Here is a 22,052-nt window from a genome sequence, read left to right on the forward strand (position 1 = left end):
AAAAATGGATAGGAAATCTTGTTCATGGTATGTTGGGATATACAGGAACTTGGAGCAATGGAATGAAATTAAGAAAAGGGAAATTTGCTAAGTATCTGGAAAATTCTCTGACAATAAAATATATTAGATTCTATGAAGTAATCTTCCAAGGAAAGTGGAATTTTCTGGGAATAGTCTCTCAGTGCATGAGCTGTCCATCGTATTTATTCACTGTTTATAATATTCAGTTTGGGAACATGCCACGAGAGATGTGTGTTAAAATTTAAAATAAAATTCACATACTAATTGAATTCTACATAGTGATCTGTAAGTATGTAGGTATACTATGTAACTATATTAAGGATTTTTAGGAAGTGCCATGTTGCAGTTTTTTGAATTGATCTCTTGTAATGGCAGATCTTCATTTAATGTGATCTGTTTGTCTAGTACTGAGCCATAATTGAGGCATTAAATGTTGCACACAGGACATGAAAATACTATGTTACCAAAGAGTCTGCTAGTTTCCTGGGCACTGAGTGTTTAATGTATGATAATTTTAGAAATTGAGTCAAATAAGAAGATGCCAGATGGTCTGTATTAGCATATGTAAACAAAAACAACTGTGCTTTGCACAAAAAAGTCAAGATCTACAATTTTTGAAGGGTTTGCACATTGTAGGCAGCTTTCTGTAAAATCAATATCACGTTAAACTACAAAAGATAGCAAGGCGGCAATAAATGAAATTATATAAGCACTCAGTTTTGAGTGAGAAAGTTAATGTTTCCTTCCCCCCTGTTTTTTAAGGGCTCTTGCAGACCTGAACAAAGACGGGAAGATGGATCAGCAGGAATTCTCCATAGCTATGAAACTCATCAAACTAAAATTACAAGGTCAACACTTGCCTGTGATCCTCCCACCTATCATGAAGCAACCTCCAGTATTCTCTCCGTTAATTTCTGCTCGCTTTGGTACTTATGAATATTTAATATATTTACTAGTGTTGAGAGATTCACCAAAAAACAAACAAAAAAAGTATTGAGGTACATTCATATTTATATATAACAGATGAGATCATTACAGATCATTTGACTAAAGAAACAATGATTGGAAAAGGGATACCCTGATCTAAAGAGCTTTGCAAAAAAATTTCTCTGACACTATTGAAGAATTATCCTTTAATTTTGGATGTTTGTTGCTTATTAGCTGCCTACAATGTAATTCACACAGGAGAACCCGACTAAATCATTACACTTTTGGCTTGTAAGATGCATGAAAACTGTTCTTATGTGTGACTTACAGGCTGTCTCCTTGACCTAGAACTCTTTTCCCTTTTCTCTCCAAGATGCTAACTTCTGCTCTTTTAAAATTATGCTTTAAAACTAGAGCTAGGTAAATATTTAAAATCTTTCAAGGAATAGTTTTATTTGAAACATTTTTGAGTCCATCAAATGATTCAATTAATAGTACTCAGTCAGCTCTGCTTCAACATTTATTTTCTCTTTAGCTTATGATTTACTCTCTCTTAGTGTATTCTGGGATTCTGTGTATGTGTGACACTGTGTATTGTGAAGCATTTATAAACCAAATGATGTCTGCTAGACCACAAAATATATCCTATGCATCCAGGTGTGTGTATAGTTTATAAAAGTATGTGTATACATGTATCTATTGCACAATTGTTTTTAATTATCTGACTAGCTCTAAAGTGTATCTATGTATATTTACACAAGTATAGACACTTGTAAATATATAGTGTTGATAGCCATGTGATGAATTGCAGAGCCATGCAAAAAATTAATTTATCACGCATTGTTCACCACCTCACCCAGCATTCTGTCCATCGATCCATTTTCCCCAGTACTCATTAAATAAATGATGCCGGTGCCCTGAGTAACTTCTAACAGCTTCATTTGGGGGAAAAAAAAAAATCCTTTAGCTAGAGACGTTTCCTTCTTTTCACCAAATGTGAAATTTTTCCTCCAAGAATACTGTGGACAGAGGCCCAGGACAAGCAGGGTTCAGTCCTGCAACAGTGACAGCTTTTTCTATACATAAATTGTCACAGCTTTAAAGTCCATTTTTTATGTCCCCGAGGGGCTGGCAGTAAGAGGTTTATAGAGAAGTCATTATAGAGTGGGTACTGGAAACATTAGCTAAATATATTTTTAGCACATGTTGTTTATTTCTTCATTTGTGCTTTCTTCTGCATGCAGCATACTCTGTGGCTGGAAAGCTTGAATTAGAGCTGTTCAAAGTGTGGAGAAAAATAGATCAGGGGGAGTGATAGCTCAGTGGTTTGAGCATTTGGCCTGCTGAACCCAGGGTTGTGAGTTTCAGTCCTTGAGGGGGCCACTTAAGGATCTGGGGCAGTACTTGGTCCTGCTAATGAAGGCAGGGGGCTGAACTCAGCCTTTCAAGGTCCCTTCCAGTTCTATGAGATAGGTATATCTCCATATTTAATGTAAATGTACATCCTAGAGTATAGGCATCTCTGCACATTGACTGTCTCCTACATTGAGTTTGTATAGCATTTACCAGGCACAATGGATCCATTCTTAGTTGAGGCCTCTGGATGCTGCTGCAGCATTAAATGTTTAATAATAGTTATTTAATTTCTTCTTTAGGAATGGGTAGTATGCCAAATCTGTCCATCCCAACATCTGTGCCTACAATTGCACCTTTAGCTCCCATGTCATCATTGACCTCAGTGACTTCGATTCCTTCCTTGGTTATCTCTACTCCACAGATGCCTTCTATCAGTACATCATCATTGCCAAATGGAACATCCAGTCTCCTTCAGCCTTTACCTATGTCTTTCTCTTCAAGTAAGTACAACACAGTAGGATACTCAATTTTGAATACCCTAATCTAATTCTTAGTGTAGATTATTAACTTGTATCCATTTATTTTTCTGTTTTGTTTCAGCATTGCCTCATCCTGGTTCTTTCAGTCTCATGGCAGGAGGATTTGGTGGTACTAATATACAGAAGGCACAGTCTCTGATCGATTTAGGATCTAGTAGGTATGAAACTTAAGACTTAAAATGTCATGTCTTAGACTTTAATAACAAATGCCTTTTAAAAAAATTACCATATAACAGTTCATATTTATAGGCAGAAAAATAAGGAGATATGTGAACAGCATATATAGACATGATATTGCTGAACATTGATACATATCTAGGAGATAACTGCAATAAGCAATTAATTTGTGTTTGGATATGAGTGGTTCAATAACACTGTCAGTAAATGTAACAAACATGTTCAAAGTGAGTGGGGGGTTTCAAATGTGAAAAAGCGCTGTCAGAAAGAATGGAAGGAAGCAGTGTTAAGTAAACAGAGACAAAACATACAATCCAAGAATTAGGTGTTATGGAAGCTATGTCAATATTGCAACATGTTCTTTTCTGGGGAATTTGTATATACAAAAGTTGTCTAAAAGATTATCTATTGCAAACATTTATCTCTGAGGTCATTTTGCAAGTAATTGAGATCATAAATCTTTGTGATCACCTTTCTTATTTGTTTGTGCCAAAAGTGTTTAAAATAAAAGTTTGGTCTCTTTGTCTGTGACTATATTATCTTCCCCCCGGCCCTAGAGTTCCTCACTGTTGCCACAGCCAAATAGCTCCACTGTAGTACTGCTGTAGCAGGGCTCAAGGCATCTAATGATATTTTAATCATGATGTTGTCTAACATTCAGAGCACGTTTATGAAATGTAGTATTAGGAAAGGTTTAGTAAAAATCAGCACTCTCACTCTTGCTACATTCAATGACTGAACCAGTGGTGGTAGCAGTGCAAAATTTTAGGGGGAAAAAGTATAGTTTAGGTGAGGCTTTTTGCTTTAGGGTATTGGCAGCAAGGAGTGACTTTAGAAGTTGCAGATGTTTTGTTTTGGAGGTGAGTCAGTTCATTGGTTGAATTTTTCATACATTCATGATTTCATTTTTTGATTTAAGTCATGTCCTCACTTAAATTTGCTACTCAGTCATTGTCCTTAGTTCTCAGAGTCCAGCTGTAGGCTTTTTCAGGTCTTGGGATGTGTTCCCCCTGCCTTCCAGAACTACTGGATTTTTATTAATATGTCTTGACTTTTTTGCCCCCCGTGCTTTTCTTAAATACTTCTTGGTACAAGTTTTTCAACATGTTATTTGTAGACATATTACGTGAATGCAAAGACTGTTTTCCAATATGTTCAATTTTTCATTTCAGTGCTCTAAACACTGTGTGCTACATGTAATAAGCATGTAATTCCTCTATTTTGGTGGCATAATAAGTTGAAAAACAGGGTTTTAAAATTCTATAATGTTATGATAGAGAGCAGAGACAGGATTGGGGCCTCCTGCTGAGTGCTGCACAAGCCAATAAGGGGAGACAGCTCCTGTTCCAGGGAGCGTATCATCTAAAGCTTGTTTGTTAAACAGTGGAATTTAGCATAATGTACTTTTGTCTTTTTAACATTTATATTGCAGTTCAAATTCTTCCTCCACCACTTCACTAACTGGGAGTTCACCTAAGACTGGATCCTCAGACTGGGCAGTTCCTCAGGCCTCCAGATTAAAATACAGGCAGAAATTTAATAGTCTTGATAAAGGCATGAGTGGCTACCTATCAGGTTAGTATAGCATTTGGACTGGAAAAAACAGTTTTTTCTAATTATTAGAACCTAAAAGATTAATGATGAAATCCTTCGAAGTTAATCTGAATTTTACAACTGACTGCAATGGAGCCTGGATTTAATCCTAAATAACCATATGTTTTTCTAAACTTTTGGTCTGAGTCTTACCGAGACACAAACTGGCTCATAAAAGTGTCACTGTATGGGATAACTTGTTTAGCTTTTGTGTGTGTGTTAAATTTAAAAAATTCCTATATTATGCTACACAAGACAATCTCAGTTTGCTAATCTGTAAACGAAAGTTTGGGTATGTTCTGCAGGTCTGCACTAAATTTGAACTTTGCTGGTTTCAAAGTTTGTGCTTCAGATTCTCATAGACTCATAGGTCAGAAGGGACCAATATGATCATCTAGTCTAACCTCCTGCACAAGGCAGGCCACAAAACCCTACCCATACACATTTATAACAACCCCTAACCATGACTGAGTTATTGAAGTCCTCAAAATTGTGGTTTGAAGACCTCAAGCTGCAGAGAATCCACCAGCAAGCGACCCATGCCCCACGCTGCAGAGGAAGGCGAAAAACCTCCAGGGCCTCTGCCAATCCGCCCTGGAGGAAAATTCCTTCCCGACCCCAAATATGGCGATCAGCTAAACCCTGAGCATGTGGGCAAGACTCACCAGCCAGCACCCAAGAAAGAATTCTCTGCAGTAACTCAGTTCCCATCCCATCCAACATCCCCTCACAGACCATTGAGCAGACTTATCTGCCGATAATCCAAGATCAATTGCCCAAATTAAACTATCCCATCATAACATCCCCTCCATATACTTATCAAGCTTAGTCTTAAAGCCAGATAAGTCTTTTGCCCCCACTACTTCCCTCGGAAGGCTGTTCCAGAACTTCACTCCCCTAATGGTTAGAAACCTTCGTCTAATTTCAAGTCTAAACTTCCTAATATCCAGTTTGTACCCATTTGTCCTTGTGCCTACATTAGTACTAAACTTAAATAATTCCTCTCCCTCCCTAACGTTAATCCCCCTGATATATTTATATAGAGCAAGCATATCCCCCCGGAGCCTTCTTTTGGCCAGGCTGAACAAGCCAAGCTCTTTGAGTCTCCTTTCATAAGGCAGATTTTCCATTCCTCGGATCATCCTAGTAGCCCGTCTCTGAACCTGTTCCAGTTTGAATTCATCCTTCTTAAACATGGGACACCAGAACTGCACACAATATTCCAGGTGGGGTCTCACCAGCGCCGTATATAACGGCACTAACACCTCCTTCTCCTTGCTGGAAATACCTCGCCTGATGCATCCTAAAACCGCATTTGCTTTTTTAACAGCCATATCACATTGGCGGCTCATAGTCATCCTGCTATCAACCAATACCCCAAGGTCCTTCTCCTCCTCCGTCGCTTCCAACTGATGCGTCCCCAACGTATATCTAAAATTCTTATTATTAATCCCTAAGTGCATGACCTTGCACTTTTCACTATTATATTTCATCCTATTACTATTACTCCAGTGTACAAGGTGGTCCAGATCTTCCTGAATAGTATCCCGGTCCTTCTCCGTGTTAGCAATACCCCCCAGCTTTGTGTCATCCGCAAACTTTATTAACACATTCCCGCTCTTTGTGCCAAGGTCAGTAATAAATAGGTTAAATAAGATCGGTCCCAAAACCGATCCTTGAGGGACTCCACTAGTAACCTCCTTCCAGCCTGACAGTTCACCCTTCAGTACGACCCGCTGGAGTCTCCCCTTTAACCAGTTCCTTATCCACCTTACAACTTTCATATTCATCCCCATCTTTTCCAATTTAACTAACAGTTCCCCATGCGGAACCGTGTCAAACGCCTTACTGAAATCGAGGTAAATTAGATCTACCGCATTTCCTTTGTCTAAGTAATCCGTCACCTTCTCAAAGAAGGAGATCAGGTTGGTTTGGCACGATCTACCTTTAGTAAATCCATGTTGCAATTCGTCCCAATTACCATTGACCTCAATGTCCTTAACTACTTTCTCCTTTAAAATTTTTTCCAAGACCTTACATACTACAGACGTCAAGCTAACAGGCCTATAGTTACCCGGATCACTTTTTTTCCCTTTCTTAAAAATAGGAACTACGTTAGCAATTCTCCAGTCGTACGGTACAACCCCCGAGTTTACCGATTGATTAAAAATTCTCGCTAACGGGCTCGCAATTTCATGCGCCAGTTCCTTTAATATCCTTGGATGGAGATTGTCCGGGCCCTCCGATTTTGTCCCATTAAGCTGTTCAAGTTTGGCCTCTACCTCAGATGCGGTAATATCCACCTCCATATCCTCATTCCCGTTTATCATCCCTCCATCATCCCTAAACTCCTCACTAGTCTTATTAAAGACTGAGGCAAAGTACTTATTTAGATATTGGGCCATGCCTAGGTTATCCTTAACCTCCATTCCATCCTCAGTGTATAGCGGCCCCACTTCTTCTTTCTTTGTTTTCTTCTTATTTATGTGGCTGTAGAACCTTTTACTATTGGTTTTGATTCCCTTTGCAAGGTCCAGTTCTACACGGCTTTTAGCCTTCCTCACTTTATCCCTACATGTTCTGACCTCACTAAGGTAGCTTCCCTTGCTAATCCCGCCTTTCTTCCACTCCCTGTAAGCTTTCTGCTTTTTCCTAATCCCCTCTCTGAGATGCTTGCTCATCCAGCTTGGCCTACAACTCCTGCCCATGGTTTTTCTCCCCTTTCTCGGGATGCAGGCTTCCGACAGTTTCCGCAGCTTCGACTTAAAGTAATTCCAGGCCTCCTCCGCATTTAAATCCACAAGTTCCTCCGTCCAATCCACTTCCCTAACTAATTTCCTTAACTCTTTAAAATTAGCCCTCGAGAAGTCGAAAACCCTAATCCCAGATCTACGTTTGTTTATCCTTCCATCTAATTTGAATTGAATCAGCTCATGATCACTCGAACCAAGGTTGTCCCCTACCACCATTTCTTCTACGAGGTCCTCACTGCTCACCAAAACCAAATCTAAAATGGCATCCCCTCTCGTAGGTACTTCAACTACTTGATGAAGAAATCCATCCGCTATCACATCCAGAAAAATCTGACCCCTATTATTCTTGCAAGCACTCGTCCTCCAGTCTATATCCGGGAAGTTGAAGTCTCCCATAATCACACATTTCCCCTTTGTGTTTACTTCATTAAAGACATTAAAGAGGTCTCTATCCATATCCAAATCAGATCCCGGCGGTCTGTAGCACACCCCAAGCACTATCTCAGGGGAAGCTCTAGTAGCTTTTTTACCCAGCGTGATTTTTACCCAGACAGACTCCGTCTTATCCATTCCATCACTTCTTATTTCGATACAGTTCACCTCATCATTGATGTACAAGGCTACTCCACCACCTTTGCCTTTCTTCCTGTCTTTTCTAAACAGCACATAGCCTTCAATACCCGTACTCCAGTCATGAGTACTATTCCACCAGGTTTCTGTTATCCCTATAATATCCGGTTTCACTTCCTGCACCAGTAGCTCCAGTTCCTCCATCTTGTTCCCTAGGCTCCTCGCATTAGTGTACAGACATTTTAATTTTTGGCGTTTGGCGTCAGTGACATTCTTTCCCCTGTCGTGCACAGACCTTCTACCACCAGCATCACCCGTTAGTCTAGTTTCAACTCTGCTTTTCCTCCTTGGGTCAATTCTTCGGTCCACAAGGGTATCCCCTCTCACTTTGTTTACTTCCCTCTCCAGGTTAAATTCCGGCGTGGAGATCTCCTGAACATCTCCCAACCATCTCCCCCAACTTCCTAGTTTAAAGCTCTCTTAATGAGGTCGGCGAGCCTCCATCCCAGAAGTCTATTTCCCTCCTTACTTAGATGAAGTCCATCCCGAGCGAACAGTTGTCTGTCCGTAAACGCTTCCCAATGACCGTACATCCCAAAGCCCTCCTTATAGCACCACTGCCTGAGCCATCTGTTAATCGTCATAATCTTGTCACTCCTTCGTCGCCCTGCTCTAGGAACTGGCAGAATCCCACTGAAGATCACCTGAGCCTCGATTTCCTTGAGCGTCTTCCCCAGTCTGGCATAGTCCTCCTTGATACAGTCCAGCGAGTGACTAGCTGTATCATTCGTTCCCACATGAAGGACAATCAACGGATTCTTTCCCGCTCCCGCTAGGATCCTTTTCAGCCTCAGGTCCACATCCTGTACCTTAGCCCCCGGCAGACAGCACACCCTTCTGTTCTCCCGATCAGGTCTAGTTACAGGCCTGTCTATTCTTCTCAGTAAAGAGTCTCCAATCACGTAGACTTGCCTTTTCCTGGCGACAGTGTGATTCTCCGGTCTATCCCCCGCACCAGCTGGCCGCAAGTCCTCTCGATTCGTATTCGCCCTCGCAATCCTCCTAGGGCTCATACTTGGTGTCGCCTCCATTGACTCCTCCCCTCCTTCTGCAGGACTAGCCGCTCGCCTCTTTTTCCTTGCCCTCTCTCCTTCAGCGAGCACCTGCTGTGCTCCATCTTCATTTTCCAACCCAGCAAACCTGTTCCTGAGTTCTATTTCTCCGTCGCTGGCCCGTCTTTTCCTCTGCCTGGTTCTCCTAGTCACATGCTTCCACCGTCCACTTTCCTCACCCAGCAGCCCCTCCTCAGAATTCTTTGGTCCTGCTTCCATCTGCTCGTCTGAGCTTATCCCCTGTGCCTCATCATGTCTGTGTTCCATCATCTGCTCAAACCCCCTTCTAAACTCAGCCAGAGTTTCCACCTGCATCTCCAGTCCTCTTATCTTTTCTTCCAGCAGTTCTATCAGGCGGCACTTCATGCAGACAAAACTCCTTTCAGGTGCCCCCTCCAGGACCATGTACATGCCACAGCTACCGCATCCGGTCATCCTCAGTGTGTGTCTGCCTGCTACCTCTGTCTCCATCATGCCCTTCCAACTCTGTGCCTGGCAGTTCAAGCCTCACACCGCACCACGGGACACCAACAAGGCCTGGCTGCTGGCAGACCCCTGCCCCTTCCCCCTTCTGGCTTGTTGGTTTCTCTGCTTTAGTATCCTCTGGAACCTCCCCCTGGAAACTCCGACTGAAACTCCCCTGTTAGCACCCCTGTTCGCTGGCTCCTGTGCCGCTGCAGCTGTCTGTGCCGCTGCCTGAGTGCCTGGCTCCTTATATAGGACCCCTAATCAGGTAAGCCCCGCCCCCAACTCAGGGCTCAGCCTCGCTCTCAGCACACGGCCCCTAGCAGCCTGCACACACACTCATTCACACACAAACTCCACAATACAATCCACAAACTACAAAAACCTGCTCCTCCAACAGAACTCCCACTGAAACTCCCCTGTTAGCAGCTCTGTTCGCTGGCTCCTGTGCCGCTGCAGCTGGCCTCATCTTTGCTCTGTTTTTTTGGGGGATATTTTTCAAAACTTCCCCAGTCAACTGAAACTTTTTTTTTAACAACAAATGTAGTATTGCACACCTAATTTTGTTCTTAAATACAGTTTCATACAGTGAGCCGAGAGCAAATATTTAAAGGACAGAATTGTGTTAACATCTCTTTGATGTGAAAGGCTGTTTTTTGTTGGTTTGGTGGGTAGGTGGGTAAGTATATCTGTTGGGGGATGAATGAATAATACTTTTCTTTTTGACTTTTAGCAGTCATCCCTAAAGGTCTATCAGACATGCTACAGCCTATATATTAAGCACTCTTGTGGTTTAGATGGCTTCTAACCCCTTGAAACTCCTCTAATGGTACAGAAAAGATGAGACCTGGCATTTTAACTAAAAGCTCTTCTGTGTAGCAGGTTTCAGTCTGATTCAGTTTTTGCTTCACCTTGCATCTGTGCTTTTGTTAATCAAGAGTGAAAGCTATGCTGCCATCTTTGTTATAAGGAAGAATACTCCTAACAAAGAAGAAAATGGGCTGCAACTGTTGGCGACAATGTACTGATTATTTTGCTCCATTGTGTTGAGTAGAGCTCAGCTTGTATACCTTTTGCTGAGAGACAAGGTGGGTGAGATAATCTCTTCTATTGGATCAACTTCTTTTGGTGAAAGAGAAGCTTTTGAGCTCCACAGATCACCAACAGAAGTTGGTCCAATAAAGGATATTACCTTACGTGCCTTTTCTCTCATATTCTGGATCAACACATCTACAGTGCTATCTTTTGCTGATTCATTCTGTCGTATTAAAATGAAAGTATAGTTCAATTCTAGTATACATTTATATTGGATATGAAAGCAAAAGATATTTTAGAATTCATAGAATCTTGGTGGAGAACGTTCAATAAAAAAATGTATATTGGAGTCACAAAGGTATTCATAAGGAAACCAAAAAGCTGAGAAGGGTCAGGTTGAGGGCAGAATATGACTAAATAGCTAGGTATAAGAATGTATTGAGGGCAAAAAAAAATCTTTAAAAAACCCCATAACCCATCTGAAACCCAACTGATGCTAATAAAGTATGGAATATAAACCTTGGACGACAAATATAAGTTAGAGAATGGAGGCTGAGGAGAAATTTGAAGGCAAAAAATTCCCAAATGAGGACATTAATTTAAAAAAAAAATACTGATTTTAGAATAAGAGAAGACACATGAAGCAAGAAACCTGTGGGTGTGTTTAAGACCCCTAAGATGTCAAGGGCAAGAACAGAGAATGAGATTGCAGAGAAACTAAACTGCATCTTTGCATTAGGCCTTGTCTACACTACAGAGTTTTGTCAACAAAAGGTATGTTGCTTTAATTAAACCACTGTTGCATGTCCACAGTAGCTTCCTGTGTCAGCAGAGAACATCCACACTAGCAGCTCTTCCATTGACAAAAAGAGGAGTGCACTGTGGGTAGCTATCCCACTGTGCAGCTGGCCACAGAGTGCTTTGGGAAGGCAGCAGCAATGCCTCATGGAGCAGGTGCAGAGTTACATGATACAGGTTTGATCGTTCAATGGGCATCCGACTAGATTGCCAGCTGCTTTTCAACTGAAGTGTGAGCTGCTTTTCAACTGAAGTGTATGTGGGGTGAAGAGAGTATGACAGGGAGTGTGTGGGGAGGGGGTGGGAGAAAGACAGAATCACTGTGTGTTGGGGAAGTGTCTCTTTAAATTTAGACATGCAGTCTTTAAGTTCAAACAGCAGCCTGAGCAACCAATCCTGGGGGAGGGCAACACCCCCCTCACCCCGTCCATCAGCCCCTGGCTCTGGATAGCACAGCAGTCTCTCCCCGGCAGCAGCAGCCCACTGCCTGCCTGCCAATTCCACATTAATGGTTCTGTGATTCCCTCCGAGTTTGCCCACAGCCTCCTCAGCTACTGGAAGCAGCATTTTCAGCAGCTCTGAGCTTTCCACGCTGAGGAATGTCAAAGCTTTCCAGAGCTGTAAAAGGACAGGAGAGCATGCCTGCAGGGCAGCTAAGTTCAAAACAATGAGCAGAACAGTCACGGTGGACATTGTGGGATACTTGGGGAAGCCAGTTATGTCAACATAACAAACAGCAGCATCTACATCAGGGGTGGCCAACCTGTGGCTCGAGAGCCCCATGAAGCTATTCAGAAGTGAATATGCGGTTCCTCATATAGGCACCGACTCCCGGACTGGAGCTATAAGTGCCAACTTTCCAATGTGCCAGGGGTACTCGCTGCTCAACCTCTGGTTCCACCACAGACCCTGCCCCCACCACACCCCTTCTTTCATCCTCCCCTGAGCTTGCAGTGCCCTTGCTTCTCCTCCTTCCCTCCCACGTTCCTCCCCCCCCACATTCCACGAAACAGCTGATCAGAAGGTGCAAGGAGGGAGGGGGAGGCGCTGATTGGCTGTTGGGCGAGAGGTGTGGGGGTGGGGAGCAGATGGGGGCGCTGCAGACATATTACTGTGGCTCTTTGGCAATGCACATTGGTAAATTTTGGCTCCTTCACAGGCTCAGGTTAGCCACCCCTGATCTACATTGATGCTTTGTCACTTTAACTTTGCCTCAGAAAGTTTTGTGCCTCTCATCAAGGTGGTTTTATTTTGTCACCGAAAGTAGCTTTGTAGTTTGTACACCTCCACTGTTTTGTCAGCAAAAGCTGCCTTTTGCTGATAAAACTGTGTACGGTAGACAAGGCCTTAGTCTTCACATAGGATTATGAAGAAACAAGCAGCTTTTATTTCTATAGTGCCTTTAGGGTTGCCAACCCTCCAGGATTGGCCTGGAGTCTCCAGGAATTAAAGTTAATCTTTAGTTAAAGATTATGTCATGTGATATCTCCAGGAATACATCCAACCAAAATTGGCAAACCTAAGTGCCTAGCTTTCATTACTTGAGGTTACTGAGCAATATCAGAGAGGGAGAAGGGTCCTAAAAGGGAATCAAACAGCTCAAAAAACTTACATCAGCTTCAGCAAGACTCTGTTTGGGCGTAACGGTCAGCCTGCATGGAACGCAGGTTTATGACCTAAGTTCCCTCTAAGCTGCACAGCCACGCAGCTGGCTATAAAGGGCTGGGCAGCCACATGGGCCTGAGAGGAGCGAGGTAAGGGGCGGATGGGGACTGGGGAGGGGGGAGCAAGTTGGGGTGTGCAGGGCTGCTGCAGGCCTCTCCCCCAGTCCTGGAGCTCCTGGTGGCAGCGGGAGCAGGGGCCCCTCCCCCGGAGCTCGCTGCTGCTGGCGGGGACGGGGGGCCCCTCCCCAGGAGCTCGCTGTGGCTGGCGGTGAGAGGGCTGAGGGGAGTCCTCTGGCTCCAGCCCCAGGGCAACATGCACCCCAAACTTCTCATCACCAGCCCCACTCCAGAATCTGCACCCCCAGCTGGAGCCCTCACCGCCCCCCCCCCCCAACACCTCAACCCTGATTCTCCTACCACACTTGAAACCCCTGGGCCCCTCCCACCACGCATCATCTCCATATTGGTGCACATAATAAAATTCATTCCACACATGGATATAAAAAATTAGAGGGGACATTGTTTATGACCTAAATTTGCAGCCATGGATAGCATTCACTTTAGTATTTTGAAGGACAAAAAGGCAGAAGTAACTGAATAACAAAAATATTCTATTTATTATTAAATACACCCATACTTCTGAATACCTGGAGGGTAGTCAGTGTTGAAGGACTTAAAAAATTGTTAAGGGATAATCCCAGTATTTATATATCATTTAGCCTGCTGTCCTTACTGGAAAAATAATAAGGGGGCACAGATCTTACAGACTTTTGAGGTTTTACAGATCTCTCAGACTGCTTCGGTTCTACAGAGTAGATATCTTTTCACTTTTTCCCCCACTGTAATTTAAAAAAATGTGCCCTAAGGGCGATTACATTTAAAAAAAAAAAAACAAAAAAAAACCACTAGCTAACAGGTCGCATATGATATGCATTGGGGAGTAAATAAACCTCTCCCCACCTTACTTTCCTAAAAATCTAGCCTAGCAATAGTGGCAGTAACTTGTTTAAATTTATAATCACATACACACTGTGGGCTTGAAAATTTGACTTAAGTGTTGCGTTCCAGATACGCTTATGGGAAAGGAGACCTAGAAGAAGAGGAGGAGCAGGTAGTGAAAACATTTAGTAAATTATTGTATGATTCTTGATTCATTCATTTTAACATTCATAACAGCAGCAAAGGCTCTGCAGGCACCCCATCCAGGGCTGAATGTATTTTAAAAATGACTTTGTGAAATAAAGGACACCTGTAAAATGCTTTTTGTACTATGTACTGTACTGTGTACACAGGAGAAATTGCTCAAATACATGCTTTTTTGTTTGTTTGTTTTTGTTTGTAAACAATACAAACAATGTGCCTGACTCCCACAGATGTTAAGGGATGAGTTTTTCATACGTGCCTACGTGACTTAGGAGCTCAAGTCCCATTTACTTTCAATGGGATTTGTGCTCCTGAATCAGTTCGATGCTATTGAAAATTTCCAAAGTTACTAAAAGAATGGAGTTCCATAAAATATCTATTCAGTAGATCACCAAAGGATTATTGTGGTCCAGTGGATACAGAAGTGGACAAGAAGTCAGTAAACCTGGGGTTCAATTTGTGGCATTGCTACTGACTTGGTGTATCACCTTGAGCAAGTCACTTCATCTGACTGTCTCTCAGTTTCTCTGTCTATAAAATGGGAACAACTCCTCTCCACTTTTTTAAGGGACTCGGATCTAAGTGTGAAAAGTGCTAAGTGTTTACTATCTTTTTTTCTATAGACTGAGGGTTTCTTCCCAGCAATCTATATAGTTGTTAGCAGGGGAAGGAAAGTAGCCTCCACATTAACAGTGTTAACTCTTTGCAAATAGTCAGCTACATTCTACATATAGCTGTGAAGATCACCATAAACTGTTACATTCATCTGTGGTGGGATTTTCTGAATGAGAAAAGTTGGTCAAGGACACTAATGATATTTCTTTATTTGTGATCATTTGTGTCTGTGGTTTGTATTTTTAAAAGTAGAAAGAAATAATACAGTATACAGACTACCAGCATTAATAAACCGTCATCACAAATGGATGAAGTCAAATTAAAAATAAACATGGGTTGCCCCAGTGTATAACACATCACATAATATCTGTCTTTTGTTCTAAATAGATTTATATATGAAAATTCTTAATAGTTTAATCTGTATTTCACTAAGGATTTCAAGCAAGGAATGCCCTTCTGCAGTCAAACCTTTCTCAGACTCAACTGGCTACCATTTGGTAAGTTTACTCACTGATTGATGAGATGCTTGGACAGTTGTGGTGGGGAATGTGTTCTGCTCTCTGCCATCAAGTGTTAAAGGACAAGGTCCATTTAAAAATCATACACTATAAAACCCAGTAAACTTTATTTACCCATTTTGCTAATAATTGATTAAAACTGCACCGTTTTAAAAGTCCAGTTTGTAATTTATTATTTATACTTGACTATGTAAATCAGCAAAGTCAGTTTTGCTTTCGGGTTCAATGCTTCATTGTTTGGATTGCAAACACTGAAGAAGAGGGTTTATTTGTTGAGAAACAACAGTTTTAGGTAAAAATAAGTTCTCTTTAGAATGTCAAAACAAACAGACCCCAGAGATTTTTTCAAAACTTATCAATTTAAATTTGAACCTAAATTTACATTAAAAAAAAAGGGGGGGGGTTTCTTCAGTCTATTGGTGGTTTGAGACAGTTGTACGCAGATAGTTGTACATTGCAGTTGATTAAGGTTTGTTGTTGTTATAGTGTTGGAAACAATTACAATCTTCTGAAGACTTGGGTAATAAGCTTTCGAATTCCTGTATGTTATGGGCTGGATCTTGCCTTTCAATACAGCTGTGAGTAAGGAGTGATATATAAACTTCACCCTCTCACAGGAATCCAGAGAAGCTTTGTGGATTAGATTAGCATTAGACAACCTGCTGAAGCACTGTTCCCTCCCTGCTTCCCCTTTGTCCAGGAGGTAGTCATTTGCTTCTGGCCCACATCAGCAGCAAACTGTAGTATGCCTCTCTGTTGTGTGGTGCATTGTGGGGGTGCCGTGAAAGTGCTATTAACCTCCTCTTTGGTGTGGAGAATTCAGAGCAGCTGTAGCCGTGTAGCATCCAAGTAGATCCTCTTCCTATACTCAGTCCAAGTCACAAGTTATCCCAAAGTCAGTAATTATCAGTCTTTTATTTTGGTATTAATGAGAGAGTCATTTTTAATATTGCCCATAGGTGGATCTGATCAGTAAATAGAAGAAAAATCACCGTTTTATCAACTTTGTTTCTGATTTTTATTGGATTCCACCCCCCACAACCCCTCCCCATTAATACTTTTTGGCCAGCTCTGAAGGGCTGTTTCTACCTGCCCCATCACACTTTTTTTTAAGGGAGGCCCCTTGTCTGTATCTCTGTGGACAGCCACATTGTTGCTTTCCTTCACTCTTCAGCAACGTTTCATGTAGGAGTACGGCAGTGATACTAGGGCATACGCTACCTCCCCATTAAAGCAGGATTTGGGGATTGGGAGTATTTAATCCTGCCACCTGCCAGTTGCAGGGAGCTCTGGAGCAGCTCACCCTTGGCCCACAGCTGAATTGTCTGGGGTGTTGGGAAAGAATCTTAGGCTAGGGGTCACAAGGGGGAAGAAGCCCTATATGAAGCTCCCTTTTGTAGTATCACGGTGTAAATTTAGATAATGCTTTATCTCCTGAGAAAAGAACTGAGGCAGAGTAAAATGGGTGCTGTGATCTTAAGTGGCTTGAGCGTGGAACAGGGTTTTGTTTCCAGTTCTGCTGTTCACTTGTCATGTTACCTTGGGCAAGTCACTTACCCTTTCTCAGCCTCATTTTCCCCACTTACTTACGTATTGCATAGTGATGCTGACCTAATTCGTGTTTGAGAAGTGCCTTTGAAATCATTCAACAAGATATGCTGTATAGAAACCAATTCTTATTTAAACTGTAAAATAAAACAATGTTTTCTCTCATTCACTATTGTTTTTAGTAAGATGAGGGATTGTTTACCAGTTCTCCTACAAGGTCTATGCCTTAAGAAATTGTTCTATAATAATTAATTTCAGTTATCCCTTCCAAGTGATTTTCAGTTGCACTTAGGACATCATTCTCCCATTTTATTTAGGTCACTATCTGACATTGATGGAGATGGACAGCTGAAAGCAGATGAGTTTGTGTTAGCCATGCATCTGACTGATATGGCCAAAGCTGGGCAGCCTCTGCCATTGACCCTGCCTCTTGAATTGGTACCTCCTCCTTTCAGGTAAAGTGCCCAAGACAGGGAGACATGACCTAAATCCAGAGGTAATATAAAGAATATTGAATAGCCTGAATTTAACTCCCCCGAAAATAACTTCTCTCCTAGAGGTGGAAAATATGCCGAAAATGTTAATGGAACTCTGCCATCTTGCCAGCGAATGCAAGAAGAGGAGCCCCAGAAAAAACAGCCAGGTATGAATGAGATTTTGAGTTTGTGTTAGTGTGTAATACTCTTCTTTGAAGAATATTACATCTTTTAGAAACTAAAAAGAGATAAGGAAGTACAGCATTACTATTTCAGGAACCGCATTCCTGTTACCCTGGACAGAGGGAAGGTTGTCCTGATGCTGTCATCTAAGGGCAGTTAAGAAAACATTATGAATGTAAGGGTGAGGGGCTGTTTTTCAGGGGTAGGAAGTATCAGTGACATTATTATTAATGTAAGTCTTGGAAAGCTTCATGGTCAAAACATTGCAACACCACTGCAAAATTCCATGTAATTGAAAGTTACTGGCACTTGCTTTGTCTCCATATTAGTGCAGAATTTTGAACCTGAGGTAGCTGCTGTCAGGAGGGAGTAATAGAGGCTCTCTCGTGGTGGCAGAGTGTGGGCAAGGTAATCCCAGAGGCCCCTAAACTATTCCCCCCCACACACTTTTTTTTTTAATTCCACGTTTCAGTTACTGACCCTGACGATGGTTTGTTTGCTGCTGTTTTTAACAGTTTGAGTCTAAGAAAAAAATGAATGTAACCTGCCTTTTGAAGAACCCCTTATTTGTGCTGACATATGTGCTGTACAGTGAAGAATGGTTTAAAAAGATGAGCTGTCATAACTCTGCCGTTTTCCTATCCAATGTCAGTATCCAAGAAAGCAACCCTCCACGAGCTTGTGTGATACAGCATGGCCAGAGTGCAGCAGGAAACTGTTAGCAGGGATCCTTACTCCCTGTAAGGGGAGGAAGGTTTGCTATAGATTAACTAGAGCACCTGAAGCCAATTAGAGCACCTGAAGCCAATTAGAGCACCAGCAGGCAGCCATATGATAAAAAAAACCCTGCTTCAGTCAGACAGTGTGGGAGTTGGAGCAGAAAGATTTGGTATTGGAGCAGAGAGCAGTTTTGAAGAGAAACAAAGGAAAGTTTGGAGGAGTGCTGCAGTGGGCTGAGAAGTCCAAAAACCTTAGGTAAGGGGCACCTGGCTTGTGCAGAAGGAGGGCAAGAAGCCCCTTCACAAGCTGAAGGGCAGGAGAGGGAAGTAGTCCAGGAGAAGGAACCACCAGTTCAAGTGGTTCACCACTAACCTCAGGGCCCCTGGGTTGGGACCTGGAGAAGAGGGCGGGCCCAGGTCCCTCCCTCTCCACTCCCCTCCTCAAGGACACTAGTGAGGTAATTAAAATACCAATTCAGAGGCAAGCAGTGGTGCCCTGAACCTTCCCCAAAGAAGAGAAAGCGCGAGACCCAGCATAACAGTACCGGCAATTTGCCACACTTGTAAAATTTTGTTTATGTCCTGGACGGATAGAATAATTTTATGTCTATTAATGTTAAATTGTATTCTGCTTGAAACCACCAGTCCTGCCTAGCCACAGTTTTTTGTGGGAAGTCAATAAGTTTTACCACAGAAAATTTCTTTTTGCTGTCAGAAGTTATGAAATATTGTCATTGTGCCAAGTTTTGAAAACAATAAGAATGTCAGTGTTTGTGAGAAGATTATTGATACTTTAACACTGCTTGATTTAAAGTGCTTAAATTATCTGTGGTGTGATGTTCTGAGCTAGCCAATAAGAAAACATGGTAGTCATTAGCACTGTAAGAGAGGAAATGGCTTTGGATTATTGTTCTGTGTCAAACAGTGCTAACTTCTGTGCCTTATTTTAGTTACATTTGAGGACAAGAGGAAAGCAAACTATGAGAAAGGAAACGTGGAACTGGAGAAACGGCGTCAAGTCCTACTGGAGCAGCAGCAGAGAGAGGCGGAACGTAAGGCTCAGAAAGAAAGAGAAGAACAGGAGCGAAGAGAGAGGGAACTGCAGGAGCAGGAGCGGAAAAAGCAGCTTGAACTGGAAAGGCATTTTGAGAAACAACGAGAGCTGGAAAGACAAAGGGAGGAGGAGAGGAGAAAAGAAATAGAAAGGCGGGAGGTTGTTTTCTTAATTTTATTTACTTTTAATACTTAAAGTAGTATGCACCCACACTCAATGAACACAGTTGGTTAATCTATTCCCTTGTCCACTTGGGAACTTATAATTTTTGTGTGCCTTTGAACATGCGTTACCTCTAGACAAGCAGTCTTGGTCTCATAGTTTGAACATAGGACTGGGAGCCAGGCACTCAATGAATCGTTGCTTGGGCATGCACTCCTTGTGTGACTATTGCAAGTCATTTTGGAGGGGCACCATCATTTTTGTCAGAAATGTTGTGCCTACTGTTGTTACATTATAACCCCTGAAGTTGCTAAAACTCAGGTTCTCAAGACTCTCTTGTATTCTGAACCATATTTTATTTTACAGTTCTCTTTTTAAACCAAAAAACCCCCCAGCGACTGTAACCCAAAACTAGGCTTGCCTGAAGCTTGAAATTGACTTTATTTTACGTTCGATCCTATAACAAATCTGGGTCTACTTGGTTTGTCCACACTCCCATTTAAAATTGCATCCACTCTGTGACCAATCATTCAAGGGCCTCTTGAGTCATTATCAGTTCCAAGCACTGTTCTCAGTTAGAGGCAAGTCTATTAAAGTGAAACCAAATTTGTATCTGAATTATACATTACATTATACCCAATTATCTTTCTCCACAGTTGATTATTCTGGCAGTTTCCCCTCCAGTGGCAGTTGAGACATTCAGAACCTTGTAGGATAACATCTTCCATTCTTGTGATCATATATGATATTTGAAATATATAAGGTTGTGCTTTAAGAGCAGAATTCTTGTATGTTTTACTACTGTGCTACTCACAAGTATTACAGAATGGCAGATTACTTTGCAGAAGAGTGTAAGCAAACCTGATGTGCAAGGTCTAAGTCTAATTTAAGACCTGCCGGTCTTTGTAGTGTCCCCTTTGATGATATCATTTAGGATTCAAGGTGTGGATTTTGTTCATTAAATGGCAAACTATGTAGATATTGCTAAGTATGAAAATACTTATATAGCTTTCATTTGTCTGTACCTCAAACACTTTTTGTTAAACTGGAAATATTTAATCTTAGCTTAATTTAGCTACAGAATGTATGTGTAGATATCAACACTGTAAAACTTCTAGTTGGCTTTAGAGTTTCTAAAGGGTATTGTAAGCTTACAGTGATATAACTTGTTATCTGTAGGCAGCAAAGCAGGAACTCGAGCGCCAGCGACGGCTGGAATGGGAGAGAATTCGACGCCAAGATCTTCTTAATCAGAGAAACAGGGAACAAGAAGAAATTGTCAAGTTGACCTCTAAAAAGAAGAGCCTTAATCTTGAATTAGAAGCCCTGGTGAGGCACACATGATATTAAATGTATTTGAGTGAAATATACAGTATTTTAAGACTACAAGAATCTTAAAATGCACATTAAAGTGCTAAGTACAATGTTTTATTGATCAGGAAATTACCATATATACTTCATCATAAGTCGGTTAGTTTATAAGGCAACTCCCCCAAGATGGATAAGTGAAAATGGAAAATTTTTATGACCCGTTCACAAGCCGACCCTATAATTTAGGGGTCAACAAACTTTGGCTCCCGGGCCATCAGGATAAGCCGCTGGTGGGCCGAGATGATCTATTTACCTTGAGTGTCCACAGGCACGAAGGTAAACCTAAGTAAACAAAGTGTCCTGGTGCACCAGCTGCTTACCCTGACGGGCTGGGACAGCAACTGGTGGGGAAACTTTTTTGTGGGAGAGAAGCTGGTGGGTCAGGGGAGTAACCCCTGTGACCACCCCCATATGACCCCATCCCTAGCCAGGCACCCCCACACTCTCCTCATCCCATCCCATCCGGGGAGGACATGGGGAGGATGTCTCTGGCTTGGCTGGAGCTGCTTCAGCAGGCTGGGCAATGTGGCCGCAGCCTGTTCCGGTGGGCCAGATCATGTGGCACAGCTGCAGTATGCTCTGGCGGGCCGGGTGGCGTGGCCACAGCCTGCTCTGGGAGGTGGGGCCGAGCAGCACAGCTGCAGCCTGCCAGCCCTGGAGCTGCAGCTGTTTTCGGAGGCTGGGGGGAGAGCAGCGGTTGCCAGAAGCGGAGAGACTCTGGCCCCGCCTCTTCTCTTCTGGCTCTGCTGGCTGTACTGCCTTTCCTTGCTCCTTCTGTTGGGGGGAGGGGCTGTGTCCCACCTCTCCCTCTCTATACCCGTTCATAAGCCGACCCCCTTCTCCGGTGCTTCCTTTTTTACTAAAAAAATTTGGCTTATGAACGAGTATATATGGTAACTTAGTATTGGCTCAGCAATCAAAGCAGGGTTTTTTCTAAGAATTATTCTTAAGGTACCTTTAAGCAGAAATGATCTTTTCAGAGAAGTTTGATAGAGAAACTTCTTGTTTTGTTTTTTTACAACATGTGGTTTAATCTTTTTTGTTTTTCTGTAGAATGACAAGCATCAGCAGATCACAGGCAGACTGCAAGATGTTCGAAGCAGAAAACAAATTCAGAAAAGTGAACTGGAAGCTCTAGATAAAAAATGTGATTTGGGAATTGTAGAAATCAAACAGCTACAACAACAACTTCAGGTATGTGATTTCCTGTTAAACCTAAAGATCTTTCATTTCTCCTGTTGTTTCTCTTTAAC

The 22,052-nt window shown here is 42.3% G+C and overlaps 1 protein-coding gene across 1 annotated transcript in view; it reads left to right on the forward strand.

The window, feature by feature from the left end:
- ITSN2 (intersectin 2) overlaps positions 1–22,052 on the forward strand; it is a 137,503-nt gene that overhangs the window by 37,219 nt on the left and 78,232 nt on the right. Inside the window, 10 exon segments of the mRNA XM_075063640.1 lie at positions 784–947; positions 2,604–2,804; positions 2,905–3,001; positions 4,453–4,595; positions 15,202–15,265; positions 17,152–17,289; positions 17,392–17,477; positions 19,163–19,425; positions 20,608–20,757; positions 21,853–21,993. Coding sequence (XP_074919741.1) covers positions 784–947; positions 2,604–2,804; positions 2,905–3,001; positions 4,453–4,595; positions 15,202–15,265; positions 17,152–17,289; positions 17,392–17,477; positions 19,163–19,425; positions 20,608–20,757; positions 21,853–21,993 — 1,447 coding nt within the window.

Source organism: Chelonoidis abingdonii, chromosome 3 (assembly GCF_003597395.2).
Source record: "Chelonoidis abingdonii isolate Lonesome George chromosome 3, CheloAbing_2.0, whole genome shotgun sequence".
In the NCBI taxonomy this organism is placed as follows: domain Eukaryota; kingdom Metazoa; phylum Chordata; order Testudines; family Testudinidae; genus Chelonoidis; species Chelonoidis abingdonii.